This window comes from Hyperolius riggenbachi, chromosome 8, assembly GCF_040937935.1.
Source record: "Hyperolius riggenbachi isolate aHypRig1 chromosome 8, aHypRig1.pri, whole genome shotgun sequence".
NCBI lineage: Eukaryota > Metazoa > Chordata > Amphibia > Anura > Hyperoliidae > Hyperolius > Hyperolius riggenbachi.
The window spans coordinates 46,076,587-46,097,490 of NC_090653.1; the positions used below are offsets into that span (position 1 = coordinate 46,076,587).

The 20,904-nt window shown below is 46.6% G+C and overlaps 1 protein-coding gene across 4 annotated transcripts in view; it reads left to right on the forward strand.

The window, feature by feature from the left end:
* PRRC2A (proline rich coiled-coil 2A) overlaps positions 1 to 20,904 on the forward strand; it is a 120,007-nt gene that overhangs the window by 92,451 nt on the left and 6,652 nt on the right. For 2 of the 4 annotated variants that reach the window (XM_068250360.1, XM_068250361.1), the window contains exons 18-29: positions 2,918 to 3,012; positions 3,104 to 3,215; positions 5,222 to 5,298; positions 6,251 to 6,412; positions 8,859 to 8,981; positions 9,102 to 9,476; positions 10,846 to 10,969; positions 13,270 to 13,310; positions 16,512 to 16,579; positions 16,723 to 16,951; positions 18,249 to 18,341; positions 19,617 to 19,775. In XM_068250360.1, the coding sequence (XP_068106461.1) occupies positions 2,918 to 3,012; positions 3,104 to 3,215; positions 5,222 to 5,298; positions 6,251 to 6,412; positions 8,859 to 8,981; positions 9,102 to 9,476; positions 10,846 to 10,969; positions 13,270 to 13,310; positions 16,512 to 16,579; positions 16,723 to 16,951; positions 18,249 to 18,341; positions 19,617 to 19,775 (1,658 nt within the window). The remainder of the gene's footprint in view (positions 1 to 2,917; positions 3,013 to 3,103; positions 3,216 to 5,221; positions 5,299 to 6,250; positions 6,413 to 8,858; positions 8,982 to 9,101; positions 9,477 to 10,845; positions 10,970 to 13,269; positions 13,311 to 16,511; positions 16,580 to 16,722; positions 16,952 to 18,248; positions 18,342 to 19,616; positions 19,776 to 20,904) is intronic. The other 2 variants (XM_068250362.1, XM_068250363.1) reach the window with 2 other exon arrangements.

Here is a 20,904-nt window from a genome sequence, read left to right on the forward strand (position 1 = left end):
CCAAGAATGATTTTATCCCAAATGCATTTTAACATGAATAATAAGAAAAAAAATGAAAAAATGCATTATTTTTCAGTTTTGGGCCATTGTAGTGTTAAAATAAAACATTCTACTGTGGATAAAAGCCACACATTTTATTTGCCCATTTGTCCCGGTTATTGCAATGTTCAAAACATTTCCCTAGTACAATATATGGCACCAATATTTTATTTGGAAATAAAGGTGCATTTTTCAGTTTTGTATCCATCACTAATTACAAGCCCATAAATTAAAAATTAATAGTAATATACCACCTTGACACAAATTTTTAAAAATGTCAGTCCCTAAGGTAACTACTTACATATATATATATATATATATATATATATATATATATATATATATATATATATATATATATATATATATATATATATATATATATATATATATATATATATATATTTTTTTTTTTTTTAATGTACATTTTACCCCCCTTTATTAAAAAAAAAAATAGGGGTACTATGGGAGGGTGTGGGAGGGAAATGGTTAATTTTAACAGCCAGTGTGGGAATTTTTATTAAGCAAAAATGAAATTTGGTGCAATATACTATTTGGCCACAAGATGTCCTTAGTCATTATTTCCGATTCACCTACGTAAGCACGTGAATCGGAAGTAATGCGTAGCAGTGTAACAACAGGAAGATACAATGAATGCCAGCGTCTCGTAGACGCCGTTATTCATTGAATCGGGGACTTCGGTTTATGAATGGGACCTGCTGTCCCATTCATTAACTCCCCCTCTAAGCGGCAGTAATGGCGGTGCGCACGCGGGGCCGAACGGGAGCGAGCGTCGGCTGCATGCCGCTGCAGAATTGTATTGTGAATATACTGCACGGCATGCAGCAAGTAGTTAAAGGTAAGGTGTACACACCAGCCATGGCAGTGTGAGTACAACCAGGTTCATTCAGCTCCCAACAAAAATAATTAATATGGAATATACAAGCCCAGGAGGCCCTATCAAAAACGTTGTGAATATCTAACACGGCTGTCCAAAATGCAGTCACTGAGATAGTTAAAAGGACCTGCGGAGCTGCAAAACCAGTGCCAACATTTAAATTCTACTTTCCACCATGTGTTCCTTGTGCAGGACCCACCCTCTATCTACTCCAATCTCGTAGGTGCCCATACATGTGGAGACAAAAATAAGAGGGGCCCCCTCAGTGTGGAATTCCATGTGTCAGTCTTTAATAGAACTAGGTGCTAATAAAAAAAGCATAAAACACACACTTTTGCGGGTCCTAATACACCAAGGACCCACTGGCTCTGTGCACTTTTCACCCTTGTGATACACAGACACAGTTGCAATCTAACACAATGCTCGCTTTCGGCCACACCGGTTTCTGTGTCTTGCCATCATTAGGGGTGCCCTCCAAATGGAATTCCATTTGTCCATTTTCCAGCTGCATACATTTGCATGCAGAATTTGTATAATCCTACATTTAACAAAAATTTGCAATTCATTGACCATTCCTATATCGGATATAAATGGAGGTAAAAACGTTAAAACATAGATAAGTGATGGATTTTACCACAGAAAAGGAGACCACTCAAGGTCAAAGGGATTGTTTAATAAACTTTCAAGACCTTTAGTTTCATGGTCCTAATGTCTGCGGGTCAGTCAAGAGTATTTGCCCACAACATAACTGCAACATGAAAGGTAAATAAAAAAATAAAGTTGGTTAAAGAGAATCTGTACTGTAAAATTCTTACAATAAAAAAGCATTCTATTCATGATGTTCTCCTGGGCCCCTCTGTGCTGTTTCTGCCACTCCCTGTTGCAATCCTGGCTTGTAATTGCCAGTTTTAGGCGGTGTTTATAAACAAAAGACATAGCAAGTGAAGGTGGTCGTCACTTGACCAAGTTCATCCACCAGGTGGATTGCTTGCAAAGCGGCGGTCGCTGTACACATGCATGATTATCATCTGAGGCAGTCGTTCTTGGCCACCTGAGGTGGCTTTGATCATGCGTGTGCACTGGCCTTAACAACACAAATCATCATGCCTTGAAAACGTGCCTTACTCAGTCGTGGGCTACGTTGTGCTTTTTAAATCAGAAGTTTGTTTCCGACAGCAAAACACAAGTTTGTGTACAGGAGATTTTAGATAGCCGTTAGGACTTGATTTACATAGCCGGTTATTAGATTTTAGCTTTAAAAAACTGTACTGCCTAATTGCTGGGACTAGTTTTTGGGCGTGGCCTCTCAGAAGAGCAGGGGAGCTTTGCTGAAAGGCTGTCAGAGCTGATTTGTGTAGCGGGAATCAGGTGGCTCTTCAGGCCCACAGAAATTGATTGGAGGTTTATATCCGATGCCAAGTGGCATTGCATGATTCTTACAAATGCGTTTGTCTTTTTCTTTTATTTATTTTTAAGTACAACTGAGACGGGGGAAAAAAAGTTGAATTCTACTGACCTGGCGCTTCTTAAAGCCGCCTGTAATTCTTCAGGTCGATCAGTGTCCTGGTCCTCTGCACTGTACCACTGTCCCCTCCGGAAGCTTGCCTAGACTAGTCGCGACTACTCCACGTAAACAGCATAGATCGGGGAGGCGTGGGGCCACACATGCTCTGTAGTCAGTTACTAGTCTAGTCAGCAAGCTTTTGAAGGGCGAAAGAGGAAGTGGAAGGAAACTGAGAAACCTAAAGCACTACAAGGAGCTGGAAGAAGCCCTAAGTAAGTAAAAGTCCAACTTATTTTTCACCACCTCAGTTTTCCATTAAATGGCGGTCACATAAGCAAAAATTGACAAAAGAATGGCTGATATGGATTTGTCTTTAGGTATACACTCTGTATAGAGCATAGATGTGAATAGTGTCACTAATATAAGAGGTGGCTGGTTATGCAGTGGGTGTTTGGTAACTGGTGATCCTCTTTCAGACTCTCAGCTTGCTGGCCGTGACTCAGTTAGTGAAAGTTTTGCTGTACCCAAGCGACTTGTGTGTGCTCGGAATGCACAAGAGACCCCAAAAGAGGTACGTCTGTAGCAGAGCTCGGGCCTATCCCGAAGTGTTGCCTGTTCCCTTGCAGGACAGGTAGTGAAGGCACACCATTGATATTTTGTAGGCTAAACCTCGTGAGGGGATCTCGATGCCGGCCACAGTTTGGACACAGCGCGGATCTGGAGCCCAGCAGTTAAGAGGCCTGAGGTCAGGGCCTTGGAGCAGAGTGCAGAGCAGTAAGTTAGAGGGATGTGTAGGTATCCACTTTCTGAGCACCTGTAGTGTGGCACAAGATCGTACTCTAGAGAAGGTGGTCCCTGCTCCCTTTTCTGAAGTTTGATTATTTAAAGGGAACCTGAAGTAACAGGAATATGGAGGCTGACATACTTATTTCCTTTTAACTCCTTAGCAACTTCAAAAGAATAATTTCGTTTGAGGTCAGTGCCCTGCTTTTGACCTCAGTCGGCAGAACTTGTGCTGTAAATTATTGGAATACTTTGATGTCTCTTTGCTAGCAGAAAATATAGAAACTGAAAGCACACTTGGGCGATTAGTGGACTGTCCCTTTTTACTGCCTGGCTTTACTATTTAAATATTTATAAAAATCACAAACAAAACCTTTAAGGACGCCTGACGTGAGAATTTGCTGGCTGTCCTGCTAATGCTCTCCCTCTAATTCTTTTAGCCATAGACCCTGAACAAGCATGCAGCATGTCAGATGTTTCTGACTGAAGTCTCACTGGATTAGCCACATACTGTTTTCAGGTATGCAGTTCAGACACTACTGATGCCACAGAGACCACCAGGACAGCCAGGCAACTTGAATTGTTTAGAAGGAAATAAATGTCAGCCTCCATATCCTTTCAGGTGTGCTTTAATCTCTGTACACACACATATGAGGCATTTGCAAAAGTACGGCGTGTGTGCGCGCCTTTAAGAAACTCCAGTTGTTATCTATGCAAAAGAGCTTATCTGAGCTCCACAACTTTCAAAGTCCAAGAGAGCTCTGTCTTCTGAAGCTTATTATCTCAAGTGTCTGCCACTGTATTTTGTTTTTTTCTGCAGAGTAAAGTTCAAAAGTTTGTTCGCCTGCTCTGTGAGATCATTTAGAATGCTGAGTGTAGTGTGTAAATTGCAAATATTAGAGAATCATGCAATGTTATAAAAAAAGCTATATAACTGAAAATAAAAATGAGACAATTCTCTTTGCTACCAATGTTCTAGTAATTATCTGTACTACACAACCAATTCATTATATCATTTTTTTTTTCGCTTCAGTGTCGCTTTAAGTCTTCTGAGGCGGTTGATAAAGGCCGCCTCAGCCAACAATCACGCGATTGATCCCACAGATTGAGCTACTTGACCCCAGCGACACCGATCCTATTTTACTTGCTGCTCCCACCGCCTGATGCTTGTCTGCTCGTCATCCAAAAGCCCCCGCAAAGCAACACAGCGCGGTGTCAGCTGACCATGCGTGTGCAGCCCAGCAATGTCACCCAAGGAGATCAGCACCTGATCCTTTACAGGCGACATCCGTTGGGCATGTGTATGGAGCCCTAAGATCTGAAGCCATCTTCTACAGGACACTACACTTCTGGTGAACCGTTACCAAGCTGGTCCTGACATCCTTCCCTCACTGCTAGACAGAGCTCCTGCCCTGTCCACCCCCTTTACCAAAGTACTCGCCAGTATTAAAACCGTTCAGCTCTGTACTGAGGCGGTTCAGACCTGCAGGGCATGCAGAGAATTATCCTTTACGTACAGAGTTGCTGTAAGTTAAAGTTTAGACATAACCTTCAAATTCCTTCTTGTGCCATCGGAGCCCCTTATCCATAATTGAACTCTGTTCAAGAGCATCTCTATTTTCCAGACTTGGAAAATACCCCCCAGCCCTCACTGACGATACATCTCTAGTATGGGAGAGGCAGGGTGATTTAGCAGTTTTACACCAGTGCAGTCAGCTAGCCACAAAGATGCCCATCCAGTGCGAAAAACTGCCCAATTGCATTATCTGTACAGCAGAATGTCAGTTGCCACACCCAGCTTTTGTTTAGGCGTCATTGGCCTCAACACAAATCAAACAGGGCAAAGGCACTAAGTTGGTAACTTGTGACCTTATGTTTGGTTGGTAAGGACACTTTGCATATTTATCTTTTATGGCTGATATTTCTTCACATGGATGTTCCATCATTGCTTTATATTTTACCCTTTTCTTATTCCCCCCAACTTCATGAATATTTAGATGGCAGAGGCAAGCTTGTTCACTCCTACTCCATGGAGCCATGGATGGACTCTTACGAAGACCATATTCACACTGAGGTAATTACTGTGCAGAGCTGCTAGTCTTGCTTGGAGTATGTCGCCCCTAAATTACAGATACAGTTTAATATCAAACTCTTGGGAAGGAGTATGACGCTCTGCTCCCCAGAAAGGTGTTCTTTGGACACTCTCGCTGTCTGTTGTCACCTTCCAGTCAGTAAATCTCTCCACATTCAAAATGGCCACCAATCCCACCCCTTCCTGTATCTGCTGTGACTTGTCTGACAGGGCCACTTCCCAGTCAGTAGAGTGGTGTCCAGCAGGAGTGGGAAGGATGTACATTGCTGAATGGAGGAGATACTTTCTGCAGACTTTACTACTGGATCATGGGGAGAGCTGACTGGAAGATAAGGGAAGCAAAATGGAGCTCCCTGAAGAGAATGAAGTGAGGGGGGAAAAAAAGCACTCCCTTCGTCTTGCTGCTGTAGCCTCAATTTGTGGCTCCTACTGTGACCAGTCAGAGCCCAGCGCATGCGCAGCCCACTTCATTCACCCTCTGTGTTTTGTGCTCCTGCATGGCTGTACACAGCAGCTGTGGCCAAGAGCTTCCTGAGAATGTGCAGTTCGAAAACTGGAACTGCATATGTTTAGGAGGCTCACAGTAATGGCTGCTACCTACGTCCGTGCAGAAGCGTGTACAGAGAGGCTGGGTGGACGGACTGTGCATGCGTCCCAGACGTCTCGAACGAAGGCTACAGCCGTAAGACGCAGGGGAGGCCGGACACGGTAAGGAGCCTGAAGGTGGCAGTAGAGTCTATACATTGTGGTAAGTATATCAGTTAACCCTTTCCCCTGTCTGGTTTACTATAATGTTTATGTGTATCTCATATATTTTGAACACAAGTGTTGATATTGTACTGTAAGAAGGATATGAAAAGTTCTGCTTTCTTTCTGCGATGGCTTAGGCCACAGTAGCAGTTCCGGATGCGATGTGTATTCTTTTGTGCCACAGATGAGCCAGTCAGACAGCGGCGTGGATCTCGGTAGCGATTCGCAGCTGTCGTCCAGCAGTTGTAGTCAGCGCAGCTCACCAGATGGTGGGATGAAGCCGGAAGCAGGCAAGAGATCAGTACGGCCCGGGTCCGCGGGGCAGCCTCAGCATGGACGTATTCCGGTAACTTGCACACATTTATAATGTCCTGTTCCTTGCTTGCGTATAAAGCCACCGCTCAGCCACAAATGTTTACCCAGATCTGTGTAGACTCCTTGTTGCAGAGCTTGTTTGTGTCTATGGAGAAACTCCTACGCTAGTCTAGTTTAGGAGGCCTCATAGGGAAAATCCACTAACCTGATTGGGTGGACAACATCATCTTGAACTGCTAAGTTTCAGACAGGTTGTAGTAAACTAGCCTACACTATTTGGGCAATCGAAACGCTTCATGCTATAGAGTGCTGTGATTGGAGAACTTTTCCCTGCAGGGTCCCCTGAACTAAACTAGCACCAAAACTCTCTTGGTTAGCTGATATGAAATAAATCTGGTCAGGCGTTCAAACAGCAGTTTCTTGGATTGACACTGCTATAGGCTGCAAACATCTCCGAGATCTCAGTCTGTGTTCTTGAAGGTAACCTGAGATGAAGGATGTAAAAGAATTGATACACACTTGGGGCTTCCTAAAGCCCTATCCCCATCGTTGCCTCCCGGGTGTCTCCGATTTGCCTGCTGGTAATCATCTTTCAGTCGCACCATTCAGGCTCTTCTGTGCCCTGGCCGCGCACCAATAGTGTTCACATCCCTGGGAGCAGGCACAGAACACTCCCGGTGACGTGAACGTGGCTGGCACTTGGCCAGGCTGTGCATTCGCAGAAGAGCCCGACTGGCACGACTAAAAGAAGATAATCGTGGCCAATAGCGGGCAAGCGGAGCCACACGGCAAGATGGCAAGTGAGGCAACGGTGGTCATGGGGCTGGAGGAAGCCCTAGGTAAGTATCCATTCTTTTGCATTCTTCATCTCCGGTTCTAAATGTAACGGAAACCTCTTACGGCTTCCTGTTGCCTTTTTATGTCCCGGGTAGAAAGCTTTTTAATACGGCAGCACTCAGACGTGTGAGAGCTTTTTTGCAACTTGTGTGAGGTGACAAATTGTACATGACCAGTAATAAGGACTCCCTTCTGCACACAAGAATGACTACATGCGTAAGGATTCCTTTTACTGGGCTTATACAGTTCATGAACTTGCGCATTCCAGGGAAGGAAATCTCATTCACAGCTGCGTGGACTCTTGGAAGGTCAGTGATAGTGCCATTGAATTATTTTATGATTTTTTTTTTCCCAGTTGCTGAAATACTGTATTAATACACTTCATAATTGGGCCTTACCTGCAGTGAAAACTGCATGTGTCCTTCAGCTGTTCCAGAGACTGGAGAAAGTGGAAGTGTAATAAACTTGAATTGAGCTTCCTTGTTGGTCAGTGAAAGGGGGGCAGGGTGAGAAGGGGGCACTTCCTCCTGGCACTGATGACAACAGCAACACTTCCTTTTTATATAGCTCGTTTCCTTTCAGGTCATGTTGATGACGAGTCCACATGAAAGTGGTAGGAAACGCAGCATTTATTCTTTGTTCAAAAAGATTTACAGCATAAAGCCTACTACCAGAAAAAAAATAATTGGTAGCAGAACAGCATTCAAACTGGTAAACACAGCACTTATGGTGCGTACACACCTACCTGATGTCACCCGTTGGGGATTGGGACCCACTGGGTGATATCGCTGGGCCGGCCTGTGCAGACTGGTATCAACTGTTTAGCTGACAACCCGTTCTGTTGCTATGCAGAGGGACAAAGGAGCGTTGCGTACATGACGTCGCGAATAGTAGAAGGTAAAAACAGCAGAGAAATCTCACTTTGTATGCCATAATATATAAATACAGCAGCCGCGCAATAAAATGCAATGGCAGCTTTCAGAGCAGATAAACTGTACTTTGGGAACTTGTAATTTTTAAACCAGCAATATTACTTGTGCACAAAAGCAAATATATCTACATGGGTAATAAATACTAGAAAAACACATTTCTATTCAATAATATGTCAGAGTTTAATCCCACTTTAAAGTGTACCTAAGACGAGATGCGTCTCTCGGGTACCATACTTACCTGGGGCTTCCTTACGCCCCCTTGAGGCCGCACGTTCCTCGCCATCTCCCCCGGGTGGCTCCTGTCACTTGCTGTTCAGTCCGAAAGTCTAACCGAGTCACTGTTTGTCACACATGCTCGGGCCAGGAGCGCCACCCATCTCGCTCCCACGGTGCTTACACAGTGCTACTGCACAGGCGCAGAATGCTCTCAGCGATGGGGAAGCACTCCAGCCGCACCAACGTGATAAAGCGTGACTCAGCCAGGCTTTCGGGGTGAATTGCAAGTGACAGGAGCCACCTGGGGAGATGGTGAGGGATGAGCGCCCTGAAGGGGGCTTAAAAATGCCCCAAGTAAGTATGGAACTTGACACGTTTTTCGTCTCAGGTTCCCTTTAAGTCCAGTGGTGGCATTCACTCTTGTTCCTGCAGTGTTTCATACTCTTTGGCTGATCTTTAACTCCTCTTACGGTCTCCTCCATTTTTTTTCAGTTAGTGGGAATACCTCCTGATCCAATCGGAAAGGGGCGTGCTCAGAAACCTGTTCCAGAATGTCCACGGGACTCCAGCACACCTTCCTGTCTGTCCTCTTCTCCTCAGTCTCCCAGTCCCAAGGTAAAGAGACTCGAGCATCCACTTCCTGATGGGCACCACTTTCTTGTTCATCTGCCTTTTGCTTCTTCTCATCAGGGGAAATTAAATCTTTTGTTTTTTCTTTTACCTTGAAACTAATAGGAGCCCGGTCTTCTGTCTGATGGCATCAAGCCTAGCAGAGACACGCAAGGTACCACGGGTCACTACAGAGACGCGCAAGGTACCACGGGTCACTACAGAGACACGCAAGGTGCTACGGGTCACTACAGAGACACGCAAAGTACCACGGGCCACTACAGAGACACGCAAGGTACCACAGGCCGCTACAGAGACGCGCAAGGTACCACAGGCCACTACAGAGACACGCAAGGGGCCACAGGTCACTACAGAGACACGCAAGTTTCCACAGGCCAGTACAGAGACACGCAAGGGGCCACAGGTCACTACAGAGACGTGCAAGTTTCCACAGGTCACTACAGAGACACGCAAGGTGTCACAGGCCACTATTCTGGCGTGGTAAGTCTTCAGGATTTTTTCCTGTTTGCATGTACTGAATTGTTGCTGTATTATATCCAAAGCCTCTGAACTCCCGCCGTGTTTTACGGTTGGGAGAAGGCAGTCTGGATGAAATGCTTCTTTTGGTTATCTCCAAACGTACACTCGGTCGGAAATAAGGTAAACAACGATTCGTCAGAGAAAAACACATTTTTCCACTGCTCGAGGGACCAATTCTGGTGGTTTCTACACCACTCTAAAAGCTTTGAAACATTTGTCTTTGAGAGCAGCGGTTTTCTAATTGCAGTTCTTCCGTGGAATCCAGATTTGCGCAGCTCCCGATGAACAGTTTTTGTGGAAACTGGGTACTGTAGGTGTTCATTCAGCTCTGCAGTGATTTTAGGAGCTGTGGTCTTGCAAGCTTTTCTAACGATTCGATTTAGAGTCCGACTGTCTCTCGGACGACTTTCTGCCACAACTGTACTTTGCTGAGGATGTTTTTCCTTCTCTTTCAAAGGCATTCATTACTTTTGAGACAGTACCTCTTGAAATGCCAAGCATTCGGGGAGTTTCTGTTACAGTAGCGCCGCCATACGAGCACCAACAATTTGGCCTCTTTGGCAAGTCTGAGAGATCTGCCATTTTTATAAATTATAACCAACTTTGGTTTAAATATCTGTAACAAAAACTATTATTTTAAACATATCAAATAACAAAAATAATAAACAAAATTTAACATATGTCCAGTTTTGAACCAGCTGGGCGGTATGGACGAGCTCAGCTCGTCCATCACCGCCGGAGGCTGCCGCTCAGGCCCTGCTGGGCCGATTTGCATCAAATAAAGAGCAGCACACGCAGCCGCCACTTTGCCAGCCACGTGTGCTGCCCGATCGCCGCCGCTCTGCGGCGATCCGCCGCGAGCAGCGGCGAAAGAGGGTCCCCCCAGCCGCCTGAGCCCAGCGTAGCCGGAACAAAAAGTTCCGGCCAGCGCTAAGGGCTGGATCGGAGGCGGCAGACGTCGGCTGACGTCCATGACGTCACTCCGCTCGTCGCTATGGCGACGATGTAAGCAAAACAAGGAAGGCCGCTCATGTAAGCAAAACAAGGAAGGCCTTCCTTGTTTATTCTGGGCGCCGGAGGCGATCGGAAGAACGCCTCCGGAGCGCCCTCTAGTGGGCTTTCATGCAGCCAACTTTCAGTTGGCTGCATGAAATAGTTTTTTTTTTATTCAAAAAAAACCCTCCCGCAGCCACCCTGGCGATTTAATCAGAACGCCAGGGTGGTTAAAACCTGTTCAAAGATTATGATGCCTAAATGTTAGGTGTTTCCATTAATTTGTCCAACCCCTGTAGATGTTATTGGTAACTTCTTTCTACCTCATGTCTTGCAGACCGTCCCCCCTCCTCGCTCCTGGGACCTCCCCCCACATTCAGCATCGGCTGAACCCACAGTGGATCCTCGACAGCTCAGCCACTCCTCCGCTGTCCCTGATGGAGGTAGATCTCAGCTGCCAGGCAAGTGTCAGACTGTTGCAATGGGGATTTGGTAATACTGAGTCACTGTGTGACCTTTCACAAATATCACACATACCGTAATACAATGAAATAGGGCAGATTCTAGATGAAGCCAGGAGCAAATGCAAAGAGATGCGAATCCTGGAACTTTTGAAGTACAAATCCATATTGCCTGTTTCCAGCACGCTTAGTTTAAAAAATATATGTATAGATGTTACCACTTTTAGAAATGAACCCTCACTGCAGCCTTTAATTGGAAGGAAATTCTACAGCTTTAAATTACAATATAATTTGTGTAGTTATTTGACAGTGTTCTCCCCAGGCTCTTTTAGCCGGGTGCTCCACCCAGCTAATATTGGTAAGCACCCAACTGACATCTGCTAGTCTCCTCCTCTGCTGTAAGCAGAGTTGCGCCGGCCCTGATTCCTCCATCACACCCCACCCGGCTACTTTTTTATGCCACCCGGCTGGAGACATTTTGAGGGGAGTACACTGTTGTAATATACCAATGTTAGTACCTGTCCACAGCAACTTGTAACGCAGACAGCAATAAGAACCACTAAAGTTGTTAAAGCAAGTCTGGAGTATTTTTTTTGTTGTTTTTTTAAATAAAAAAGAAATACCTAAGCAGAGGGAAGGCTCTAGGTCTTATAGAGCCTTCTCATTCTCCTGCCGGTCTCATCGTTCCCCCGCACTCTCCTCAGTTTGATTGTCCTGCTGCGGGAGACTGGCAGTCTTCGAAAGTGCTTCCGATGACTTCTGAAGCCTACACACCGCGTAACAGAGCAGTCGTGGACTACTTAAAGGGGGAGCCTGCGGGGGAAGTCGGGGACCGGGAGGAGAACGGGAAGACTATAGGACCCAGAGCCTCCCCTCTCTTTAGGTTAGTATTTAAAAAAACAAATCACTTCAGACTCCCTTATAAAAGATATACTGGTGAGTTTTTAATTTGGCCACATACCTTTAGCCACCTGCCCTTGCCCTACTTGAGATCTCTGCAAGATCATTATTATTATTATTTATTGTATTTATGAAGCGCTAACCTATCACGCAGCGCTGGACATTAGTTTAGGTTACAGACAGTATTTAGGGGTGACATTATCAATTGTAATATAAATGGAGAGTTACCCTTTAAAGTTATGCTTGCTTTCTCTAAGGCACAGAACACAAGGCACACTGCAGAGCGCTTTTTGATCTCTTTGTTTTCCTACCAGAGGATGTGAAAATAAGTCACTGCATTCTCCTCTCTACAAAATCTTAGAATAACACAGATTTTTTTCCCCTTTAAAATGCATAGAACATAAGGTAACTACTAAAAAAAAATATCAACCACCTATTTGTCCTGAAAACAAAAACCCCTATATATAGATATTTTAGGTGTAATAAGTAGTGGTGAAGTTATTGCCAAAGTAGCTGCACTGAACTTGAAAACAACCTCAGTAGCTAAGTGGTTTTAAAAACAGCCATTAAAACCATGGAAAAATTTAGCAATTGCGATTTTGTGTGAAAAATAACGTTTGCTGCAATTTTACCTTAAACAATTGAGCTAATGGGGCTATAACCATTATAGATTAAACCCTATTCCAAATAGAATATAAATAAATGAGGAAGTAGAGGTCGTTAAACCTGTTTTGAATTACTACACACAAAAGTAAAGGGGCGGTTGCTTTGTTCTTTGATCATTTGCGTGTAGTGCTGCAATTTTACCATGATTTTAATGCAAGGCAGTAGGGAGTGTGTGTTTTAAACAAGAAAACTGATTGAAAAGCGCTCTACAGTGTGTCTCTGCCCCTACAGTGCATTTCCGTTGTTTTGTGTTCGCATTTGCGATCACGTTTTCCTGCACGTGACTTTCCACATTCCTTCTCCATTTTTTCGGATGCAGTGGAATACAATCGAACATTCATTGTGCAGGAAAAAAACTGAAAGCTGTCCGATTTTTAAAATTGCGTTGGAAAATGCAAACGTGGAACGTGATCGATGTGTGATTGCGGAACGGGCCATTGACTATAATGGCCAATGTGGCAGTGCGCGTTTTGTTTTTGATTCAAGCAACTGTGTTCCCTACCTAAGTACTACACACAAAACAAGCTCTTCCCATCAGGAAATGCACCATGAAATGATTCTACTAACCTGGGATTAAAATAGAAACTCTGTGGCTGTTTTGTTTCCTTACAGTAAACCTGTAAGAACTATCATTTTTTTAGCTACCCAAAAAAGTCCCGGAGTTCTCATCATACACAGTTTTTCTGTTGCAGAATATATTATTTCTCTAATTTTTTTTTCTTTCGTTTTTTTAGAAGATCGGAATCAGAGAGTGTATGCAAACCAGTACTATCAGGTAGGGGAACTTAACTCTGCTCCTTCCTACATTACTATCATATGCAGGGGGAGGGGGGGCACTTATATCAAGCTATTGATATTTTAATGCTTTTACTCAAAAAGAGAGTTGCTGTTCAATCTGTCTGGCATAGGCAGCCATAGATTTAAAAAGAGACTAGATTGTGCACTGGGTAAGGGCTCTGCCTCTGACACGGGAGACCTGGGTTTGAATCTCAGCTCTGTCTGTTCAGTAAGCCAGCACCTATTCAGCAGGAGACCTTAGGCAAGTCTCCCCAACACTGCTACGGCCTATAGAGCGTATCCTAGTGGCTGCAGCTCTGGCGCTTTGAGTCTGCCAGGAGTAAAGCGCTATATAAGTGTTTGTCTTTGTCTTCTTTTAGACCTGAACCTTTAGTGTGCAGATGGTAGGCTGGATAGCTGTCGGCAGAGTACCCCAGTGTAGCTACAGAATGCTCTCTCCTTATCCTGATCAGGGCTGTGGAGTTGATTCTCCACAGTTTACGAAACCACTGACTCCAGGTACCCAAAATATGGTCCGACTCCACAGCCTCAGCGGGGCTATGGAATGTGTACAAACATCATACGACTCTTCAGTTTATGAAGACTTCGACTCCAGGTACCCAAAAATTGTTCAGCCTCTGACTCCAAAGCCCTGCTCCTGATAAGTGTATTGTTCCTATTTCAGCTAACTTTGATTGGTGGAATGCACCAATGCATGGGCGCCAGAAATTCTTTTTTTCCATTTGTTCAAGAAATCTAATGGAATTTCCCATTTTTATGTTGGAATTTTCTGATCCATGTTTATGAAAATTGAATGGTGTGTGGTAGATTGTCAATTTTTTCTGAGTTTTCAATTATTTTATTCGAGATTGGGGAAAAATGTAACGCGTGTGGTATATTGTTCAGATTTTTGAAATGTTACGATCAGTCAGAAAAATTGGTTGCAATTCTGAAAAGATATAAAAATTTTTTAGGGTGTGTGGCCACCTTTATAGAGATGTTTAATATGAACATGTTCCTCAGTTACGGAGTCGTTCTCACTCTCTTCCTCCTGACCGTCCGACTCATCTCTCTTCACATTCTATTCACATTGTGCTTATTCTAGGAGAGGAGCAGAACTCTTGGACAGACATAAAGGTCTGCATTTGAAACTAAGAAATGTGCCAGCATGTAAAGGGACCTGGAGCGGTGTCCTAAAAAAAGAAAACTATTTACCTGGCGCTTCCTCCAGCCCACAAGGTCCCTCGGCATCCTACTGGCTCTCCACGGTCCCGCTGGCTTCTTTGGAAATGCGCTGAATTCGGGTGACGTCGCGCATGCTTGCCCCCGCTGCGTCATCACGCCAGATGCTGTAAGAGTCCTGTGCATGTGCGGTTCTCTAAGGACTGAACCGCGCAGGACACGGCAAATGACGTGCGACTTCACCCGAAGTGGGCGCATTACCGGGACTGCGGAGGGGACCAGGAAGATGCCAAGGACCTCCCAGGCTATGGTGGGCTGGCAGAAGCCCCAGGTAAGTTCCGTTTTTTGCTTTCTTAGGACACCGCTCAGGGTCCCTTTAAAGAGACTCTGAAGCAAGTTAAAAAATGGCTTTTTCCCTTATTCTACATGGGCATGTGTGCCCCTGCTAAAACGCCGTTCTCCCGCGGCTGAACGAGGGGTCTTTATCCCCCCCTGCAAAATCCACGACCAACTTGGTCGTAGATTTTGCTGCTCATGGAGGCAGAGCTAATGGCTGTAGCTCTGCCTCCATGCGCGTCTATCAGCGGCGGATCTCCGCCTCTCCCCCGCCCCTCTCAGTGAAGGAAGACTGAGAGGGGCGGGGAGAGGTGGCGATCAGGGCTGATAGACGCGCTGAGAGGCAGAGCTGCAGCCATTAGCCCTGCCTTAAGCAGGAAGCGATCCCTGCACAGCACGGAGAGGATTTGGGGGGTAAAGACCCCTCGTTCTGCCACAGGAGAGCGGCGTTTTAGCAGGGGCAAACATGCTCATGTTGATTAGAAGCTAAAAAGCGATTTTTTTTATTTTTTTTTTTGTTTTGTTTTGTTTTTTTTGTTTTTTTTTCATTCTCTCTTTAAAGAGAAACTCCAACCTAGAATTGAACTTCAACCCAATCAATAGCTGATACCCCCTTTTACATGAGAAATATAATGATTTTCACAAACAGGCCATCAGGGGGCGCTGTATGACTGATTCTGTGCTGAAACCCCTCCCACAAGAAGCTCTGAGTACCGCGGAACTCTGGACAAACTGCCACAATGTAACAATGTTCACAGACAGGAATTAGCTGTTTACAGCTGTCTCTAACAGCCAAAACATCTAGGAGCAGCTACATAACCTGCCCACAGTAACAATGTCACCATGTAATAAATGTCAGAATGTAAATCGGGGAGAGGAAAGATTTTACAATGAGCAAACACTGACTAAATCATTTATACATAATTATGGTAAAAATGAAGCACTTTTTTTACTACATTATTTTCACTGGAGTTCCTCTTTAAAGGACCACTATCGTGAAAAAAGTAGGCAGTTAAAATCTGGCAGAACCGACAGTTTTTAGGGCCATTCCATCTCCTCATAGGGGATTCTCAGGATTTTCTTTGTTTTCAACAGCTTTTCCTGAACAGCAGTTTAGCTGCCAAAATGGTAAGATGCCAGCCAGCCTCCCTACTCACTTGCACACTATTTTGTCAGTTAGACAATGCTTTCACCAGCATTTCCTGAACAGCAGTTGCAAAGAAAACCCTGAGAATCCCCCATAAGGACATGGACTGGCCCAACACCTGTCGGTTCTGTCAGATTTTTTTAACTGCCTACTTTTTTCACATTAGTGGTCCTTTTAAACTGAAATTCAGTCAGTGCAGACTTCTGTTATACACAGTATTGCAGTGATTTGTATTGGGTTCAGATGAGGCCAAAGCCTGACCTGAATAGCAGCACTAAAAGCTAAACATTTTTCGTAAGTTAAATTCTCTTCTGAAGTAAACACTAAAGTAGGCAATTTACTGTTCACTCAGAATCTCTCCATACTGAGCACAGCTGCAGAAAGTGTCCGGAGCAAAATCAGTAATGTACATTTCCCTTATAATTCAGGGGATGTAAATGTAAAATCCTGATTGTCCTGTATGCTGCAAGGCATCTCTCTGGTGTTTTTGGAGCAGTTGTGGCTGATGTGTCCATTGCTTGTATTCTGTATCAGGTGGATGTCCATGTCACAAGCACGGGCAGTGGCTATAGACCTGGAACTCCTTCCCTGCAGCCTTACAGGTCAGAACTGTTCCTGACCCACTCTATAGGTTTCCTTCCTCACCTGTTGTGTTACATCTCCTTCCCCCATCCCGTATTAGCGCGTTATGGCTCTCCAGAGAATGGCAGTCTGTAACGTGACTTTGTGTCTGGCTCTTTGGCAGATCGCAGCCTCTGTACCTGCACGCCGCCCCTTCTCCCGGCTCATCCACAGCTCTGCTGCCAACCTCAGCCCTTCTGTCTGGCATTGCCCTGAAAGGCCAGTACGTGGAGTTCAGTGACCTGGGCAAGGTGTCTGCCGGCAGCTTACTGTACCAGGCGCCCGCCTTCCTCTACAGCGGCCCCTACTGTCCGGCCCAGGTCAGCACTGACCAGCAACAGCAGCTGCTACAAGTGAGTCGCATGCAGTGTTTTGTTTTATTGTTGCAATTTATTTTTGAGGCTGGAAAGAAGTTAGTTGAATATGCAAGTTTTAAGGTCTTTGTTTGATCCTGACTTCCCTGCCTAGTCATGGGCCTGGGGATGGGCAATGAGATAATGGCTCCAAATGAATGCAAATGTATGCCATTAAGAAACTGTGTAATCCTATAGTTTGGAGTGCAGTCATCTTAAAGAAAACCTGTAACAACAAAAAGTTCCCCTGGGGGGTACTCACCTCAGTAGGGGGAAGTCTCCGGATCCTATCGAGGCTTCCCCGTCGTCCTGTGTCCCACAGTGGTCTCGCTCTGGCCCTCCGAACAGCGGGGATGTAAATATTTACCCTCCCGGCTCCAGCGCAGGTGCAGTATCGGCCCTCCACTCGGCGATAGGTGGAATAGCCGATCGCTGTCGGGCCGCTCTACTGTGCAGCCGCAAGTCTCCTGCGCCCCCGTAGTAGAGCGGACCCGACGGAGATTGGATATTTCCGCCTATCTCCGTGCTGAGAGCCACAACAGCGCCCCCGCTGGAGCCAGGGAAGGTAAATATAGCAAGCCTTGTCAGGCTTGTCGAGCGTGGATTGTAGGAGAGACTTCAGGGGATTCAGCGCTGGATTGACTGCAGCTACAGCGGAGGGAGAAGCCTCATTGGGACCCTGAGGCTTCCTAAGGTCAGTACCTCCCAGGGGAACTTTTATTTGTTACAGAGTCTCTTTAAAGGGAACCTGAAGTGGCAGTGATGTGGAGGCCACCATCTCAATTCCCTCATAAACAATGCCAGTTGCCAGGCTGGCGTGCTGAGCTTTTTGCTTTAGCTGTCTTTGAGTCACACACCTGCAATAAGCATGCAGCCAGCGGAGTCGGAGCCCTGGAACAAGCATGCAGCCAGTCTTGTCACAGCATATGATTTGCATGTTTATTCTGGGCCAGTGGCTGGTATTAGAGGTCGGAGCATCAGCACAGAAGTCTGGCAACTGGCATTGCTTGTTAGGGAACGGTCATAGCCTCCATATTCCTCTCACTTCAGGTCCTGAAAATGGTCAATTTAAAAATGATAATGAAGGGTTTTCTTAAACTGTCATTTAAATATTATAAAGAAATGTAATTCAATGTAGTAAAAAAATTTTTTAGCTCTCCCATTTAAGGCTTGTAATGAGCAAAGGGTTAAAATCAGGATCGCCTTCTGACTGGAATCCATTTTAGAGCGTTTATTAGTGTACTGAAGCCAGGAAGCTTTAATACAAGTATGTATAATTATTTATCTCCCACTTCAGGTGCGACAAGATATGACCTCCCCCTCGGATTATTTCAATCCCACTCTTCATGGTGGGCAAAGTGGATACTTACCAACAGCACCTGCGCAGCAGGTACCGAAGTGTTCATGCAAGGCTGTTTCTGCGGGTTAGGATTTGGTAGTGCGGGTTGGGCCCATGGTGAGGAGGGGTCAGGTGCGGCCATGGTGAGGAGGGGTCAGGTGCGGCCATGGTGAGGAGGGGTCAGGTGCGGGCCATGGTGAGGAGGGGTCGGGTCCGGACGGGTCGGGTGCGGGCCATGGTGAGGAGGGGTCGGGTGTGGGCCATGGTAAGGAGGGGTCGGGTGCGGCCATGGTGAGGAGGGGTCGGGTGCGGCCATGGTGAGGAGAGGTCGGGTGTGAGCCATGGTGAGGAGGGGTCTGGTGCGGCCATGGTGAGGAGGGGGTCGGGTGCGGCCATGGTGAGGAGAGGTCGGGTGCGGGCCATGGTGAGGAGGGGTCGGGTGCGGGCCATGGTGAGGAGGGGTCGGGTGCGGCCAAGGTGAGGAGGGGTCAGGTGCGGGCCATGGTGAGGAGGGGTCGGGTGCGGCCATGGTGAGGAGGGGGTCGGGTGCGGCCATGGTGAGGAGGGGGTCGGGTGCGGCCATGGTGAGGAGGGGGTCGGGTGCGGCCATGGTGAGGAGGGGGTCGGGTGCGGCCATGGTGAGGAGGGGGTCGGGTGCGGCCATGGTGAGGAGGGGGTCGGGTGCGGCCATGGGGAGGAGGGGTCGGGTGCGGCCATGGGGAGGAGGGGTCGGGTGCGGCCATGGGGAGGAGGGGTCGGGTGCGGCCATGGTGAGGAGGGGTCGGGTGCGGCCATGGTGAGGAGGGGGTCGGGTGCGGCCATGGTGAGGAGGGGGTCGGGTGCGGCCATGGTGAGGAGGGGGTCGGGTGCGGCCATGGTGAGGAGGGGGTCGGGTGCGGCCATGGTGAGGAGGGGGTCGGGTGCGGCCATGGTGAGGAGGGGGTCGGGTGCGGCCATGGTGAGGAGGGGGTCGGGTGCGGCCATGGGGAGGAGGGGTCGGGTGCGGCCATGGGGAGGAGGGGTCGGGTGCGGCCATGGGGAGGAGGGGTCGGGTGCGGCCATGGGGAGGAGGGGTCGGGTGCGGCCATGGTGAGGAGGGGTCGGGTGCGGCCATGGTGAGGACAGGTCGGGTGTGAGCCATGGTGAGTTATTACAACACATCCACACATCTTGCAGGGGAGTATGGAGGGGTGGGTTTGGAAACCATCTGGGGAAGGGGTCATCAGCAGGTTTCGAGGACTGACTTTGCGGGGGACTTTACACTGGGGCCCCAGGCAAGGTGGTCACCTCATTCAGCATATAATCTGTTAATACTCTTTCCTTCAGGTTCTCCTGTCCATGGTGGACGCTGCTCTCCCAGTGATGGGATTTGGCTCCTTGTCTTCTACAGGTCAGCAGCCATCACTTGTTACTGTAGGCCAGACATTGCCTCCACTTCAGCTCTCTGCTACTGGCCGGCCGCTATCCCACAACATCAGAAACGAGGTGAGCATGTACGGAGTGCTCTTTGTCACATTAAATTAAGTCACTATTTATATTTATAAAGCCACCACCATTTTACTCATCCGTCTACAATTAGTGGGGCGCGTGAGTTGCGAACGTGCATAACTATTACAAACTAAAACCTGAAGACACAATGGCCTCAATTCACTAAGCTTATCTCCTGTCTTTAATAACTCTTCTAGACTTGTTACCATGGTGATAAGGCATGTAGTATTCAGGAAACATTTTACCTCAGGCAAACCTAAAGTTAACTCTTCTGTCTTTAACTTAACTCTTTAATCCTTAAAATAACTCCAGAGTTAAAGACAGGCTGTTAATTAACTGCATGTGAAAATAACTACAGAGGAGGTAAAATAACTACAGAGGAGGTAAATTAACTACAGAGGAGGTAACGTAAGGAATGAAGAGATAAGATAACTCTCTTACTGTGTGGTGGTACGTTTTCTCTTGCCTTATTATCTCCAGCATGATCTTAGTGAATTGAGGCCAATGTCCGTTGCCTGGCTGCTCTGCTGATCCTCTAATAGTTTTAGCCATAGACCCTGTACTAGCATGCAGATTAGATGTTTGACTGGAGTTGCTCCATGTTTGCTACAGGTGTGGGATTCAGACACTACTGATGCATGAAAGATCAACAGGACGCTAGGCAATTGATATTGTATAACCTCCTGGGCAGTAATATCCTGGTCGCTTCCCCCCCCCCACCCCACCCCCAAATGCTGTACTCTGCAGGGCTGTGGGGTCAGTTAAAAAAAAAATAATCTGACTCCTCAGTTTATGAAACCTCTGACTCCAAATAGCCAAAATTGCTCCGATTCCTTGACTCCGACTCTTTAGTCTAATACTCGCCAGGGCTGTGGAGTTGGTGCAAAAATTGTCCGACTTCTCAGTTTTTGAAACCTCCGACTCCAGGTACCCAAATATTTCTCAGACTCCACAGCCCTGGTTATCGGTATGGACAAGTCAGGCTCGTCCAGCAGTTCTACATAGTCACTTGTGGCGTTGCTGCTGTGCGAGATCCCACTTGCCGGCCTCCCAGCTTTATGTCCATCGCTTCTTGGCGTCTTCTGCTAATTCTTCGGCGGCGGTCTCCCTTTTTACCCGGTGTTCC